Source organism: Triticum dicoccoides, chromosome 1A, assembly GCF_002162155.2.
Source record: "Triticum dicoccoides isolate Atlit2015 ecotype Zavitan chromosome 1A, WEW_v2.0, whole genome shotgun sequence".
NCBI classification, from domain to species: Eukaryota; Viridiplantae; Streptophyta; class Magnoliopsida; order Poales; family Poaceae; genus Triticum; species Triticum dicoccoides.
Genome location: NC_041380.1, coordinates 476195561 through 476198919, shown reverse-complemented (window position 1 = coordinate 476198919; position 3359 = coordinate 476195561). Strand labels below are relative to the sequence as shown.

The 3359-nt window shown below is 57.2% G+C and overlaps 1 protein-coding gene across 3 annotated transcripts; it reads right to left on the bottom strand.

The window, feature by feature from the left end:
- Positions 1 to 807: 807 nt before the first annotated feature.
- LOC119280381 lies at positions 808 to 3353 on the bottom strand. Of its 3 annotated transcripts, none has more exons than XM_037561254.1 (4): positions 3037 to 3353; positions 2855 to 2925; positions 1974 to 2777; positions 808 to 1896 (listed from the first exon to the last, which is right to left on the bottom strand). In XM_037561254.1, exons 3-4 carry the CDS (start codon positions 2218 to 2220, stop codon positions 1046 to 1048), a joined length of 1098 nt encoding a protein of 365 aa, XP_037417151.1. In that variant the 5' UTR covers positions 2221 to 2777; positions 2855 to 2925; positions 3037 to 3353; the 3' UTR covers positions 808 to 1045. The 3 variants fall into 3 exon arrangements, with proteins under 3 accessions (XP_037417151.1, XP_037417145.1, XP_037417156.1); XM_037561248.1 differs by having other exon boundaries at positions 1974 to 2297; XM_037561259.1 differs by lacking the exon at positions 2855 to 2925 and having other exon boundaries at positions 1974 to 2297.
- Between the last annotated feature and the right edge of the window lie 6 nt (positions 3354 to 3359).

The following is a 3359-nucleotide window of genomic DNA, read 5'->3' as shown; positions in this document are numbered from 1 at the left end:
ACACAAATTATCGCTAAATTGCATTGCATGTTTGCCAACAATTTTGCACGGTCACCTCGCATTCAGTCCAACAAAAAATGAATACTAGGCAAATGATAGTTTTTTTTACATCATGCCCGTTTCTGGTCTAGCGTACAACTAGGAAGGTGTCCCCGTTTCGCCGACGTTGGAAGAATCAAGGGCAATAGTGCGGCCTTCCCCGCATTCTTCTTCGGTCTCTTCGCTAAGGACCAGACCGATTCGGGAGGGGGGTCCCGCCGCCAAGCCACGGTAGCATAGGGATTGCCACCTCTGCGCCAGTAGGGCGGACGAAGTGTTGGCCTAGGCGGTGGTGGCCGGTCATCGGAGGTGAAGGAACTATTAAAGTCGCTAGATTTGACTCTATACCGATGGACTAACATGCGGGGGTCGAGGCGGCGTCCATGGCGTCGTCCGCGGGGACTGAGGGCGGCTGGAAGCAGTCAAATGCGGTGCTACCGCGAGGGCAGGAAGAGTAGAGTGAGGGGAAAATGTTACTCACCGCAAACCGTTTTCAAAATGAAGCGCGCTCCAAACACCCCAATAGCCCCCAAATAGATTACCACTCTGCTAGAGTAGCTTTTTCGACAAAAATCACTAAAGTTGATAATGACGACTTCGCTAGAGTTGTTGCTTATTAAGAGAAGATAGCATAAGCATTTTCGATCAAAATCATTGTAACGAGGGTTATTATGGCGATCGAACTGCTACGACGACTCTGCTACAGTTGTTGCTTAAGAGAAGAAGCAGTGAAGCGGGAGGAAGACGAGCAAAGCAGACGTTCGAACGTTCAACATAAAACGATCGACAGTTTGGTGTACAATGAAAACCAGTTCAGGCATTCCAGCCAGAGAGCCCTGATATGTGAAGAAAACTTGTTAATTCTCAGCCTGGATAACATTTCAACCACAAAACAGCCTGCTAACAAGGCCGCATGGAAGTATCCATGTATTTACATCTCAAGCAAGTCGCAAGTTACTGCCTCCAACTCCAACGCCCGACCCGAACCGACCGCTGCAGAACCACCTCAGTCCCATATCGTCGCCGTCTTCTTCGGCGCCTGCATCTCGCTGTACGGCGCCCCGCCGCTCCTGGTGACCGGCCGGCCAGACCGGAGCGCTGGCGCCAGCGGCGCCGCCATGTAGCTGCCGCCCCGCGCGTAACCGCCACGCGCGTCGTACCTCCCGGCCACGCCGGCGTGGTGCGGCACGGGCACGGGTGCCGGAGAGTACTGCGGCTGCGGGCTGCGGTAGGGGTTGTAGCTGCCCTGCGAGAATATGTGGCCGCCGCCCGGGTGCACGGGCGAGCCGCTCATGTATCCAGCCAGGCCTCCGGGGCTGTCCCCGGCGTGGTCATGGAAGGGTAGCGGTGCCGCGTTCAGGCCGCCGAGGTTGGGCGAGCTCCGGACGCGCTGCATCCCGCCGCGGAACACGGCCTGCTCCACGATGTTGGCGCGCGGGGAGTTCCCCGCCGAGGCGACGCCGTTGGGCTGGTCCGGGTACGGCGGGCTTCCGTCGGGCGTGCCGGGCACCGAGGCCACGTAGCGCTCCCGCTCCGGCTGGAGGTGGTGGTGGTGGGGATGGTAGTGCGGCTGGTTGCGGGCGTAGCTGACGTGGCGCGAAGAGGCGACGGGGGCGGGGACGGCGGCGGCGACCGACGAGGCGGAGACCTGGTGCGGCACGAAGACGTAGACGCGGAAACGGGGCGACGCGGACGGCGACCGCTTCGCCTCGAACCGGTCGTACTCGTCGAGCATGTGGGCCAGGTCCTCGTCGCAGGTGACGGAGACGAGCACGTCGAGGTCGTCGGAGGAGAGCAGCTGGTACTTGATGGCCGCCACATCCGTCTTGAACATCTCCTCCACCTTCTTCTTCAAATCTGCACGCCGGGGAGAAGAGACTTGAGCGCGCCGCGACATTAAAAGCAGGAACAAGGCATGGACACGACGTACGTACCGCGGAAGCGGATGGAGCGGGGCACGGCGAGGACGCGGGTGTCGCCGCCAATGTACTTGAGCGCGCCGTCGGACGGGCGGGGCATGATGCGGCCGCCGAAGCTGCAGAGTATCTTGAAGCGGACGCTGGGGGGGCCGCCTCCTCCTCCTCCACCACCGCTGCTGACGCTGGTCGGGGAGAGGTGCACGTCGTCGTCGGTGGTGGCGCCCTCGGACTCCGCGGCCATCGTGGGCATCGCGTGTTCCATCTCTCGCACGAGCCGGCGGCTGCGTATATATTCTTGCTCGATTGAAGGCAAACGGATATGCTGAGTACTGAATGGACCTGCGCAAGAAAAATGCAGCGCTTTAGCAGATGCCACATCTGGTCAATGCGCATCGAATTATCTCCTATATCGACCCATCCCGAATTATCCAAGCATGATGCCTGCCAGTTGCCACTTTCCCATCCTGCCATCTATCTATCGACAGTATGTGAACCCATTTCTTGGTTCTTGGGAGCAGAGTAGCCGGACAAGAACGACGGGTCACTAAAACGGTCAAAAGAAGAAAAGTTTCAAGAAAAGGAGGGGATTCTGAAAGCAACTGCCACTCTGGTAGTATCAAATCAAACTAGCGGGCATGATACGTCCCATGAATGAATCGAACAGAGATGTTTAGCCTGGCAAATCGCGATCAATCGCAGTCATTAGTTAGAGACAAAGCATGGGTGGCATGCCAGCCTTGCAAGTTACGGCCTTCCTTGTAATATCCAACCGCTACGCCATTATCCTCAGCGCGGCCACGAAAAAATCGATCGGTTTTCCTTCATTTGCAAATTATTACTGTATTATTACTCTAGAGCAAAGGAATCAGAAGAGGCGTCATCAAATCAAACCAAACCTAAGTGAAATCAAATGGGGCTGAAGAAGAAACCGCCGGGCAGCCGATGAACTGAAGATCCCAAATCGAAACTGCCATGAGAAACAATCAATCGTAAGACGGGGCAGAGAAACAGAGAACGGAACACGGCAGGGGGGGAGACAAGCAAAACTGGACAAGTAACCGAATGGTAAGGTACTCACCAGAAGGAAGGAACGAACGGGGGAAACTTTCTAAAATCCAACCAACCGGGTGGGGGGTCCGAGCGAAGCGAAGACGGCGGACGGCGGCCGGCGAGGAGGAGTAGGATAAATTTATTGGATTGGATTGGATTGGATTCGACTGGGATCGATCGGCTGGATCGAAGGAAGGAGCGCGGCGAGCGAACCAATCCCCCCGGCCACCCACCCACCCGCCGAGGCGCTGCTTATTGGCGCGGGATCGACCAGCCTCCCATTCGGGGAGAGGGGTGGCCAATCGGGCTTCTTCTTCTTCTTCTTCCCTCTGCGAGGAGAGGAAGAGGGGT

Coding starts and splice junctions, on each gene's coding strand:
- LOC119280381 (XM_037561254.1), bottom strand. CDS start 2,220: ATGGAACACGCGATGCCCACGATGGCCGCGGAGTCCGAGGGCGCCACC. Junction 1,897..1,973: donor CCGCTCCATCCGCTTCCGCG/GTACGTACGTCG, acceptor CCCGGCGTGCAG/ATTTGAAGAAGAAGGTGGAG.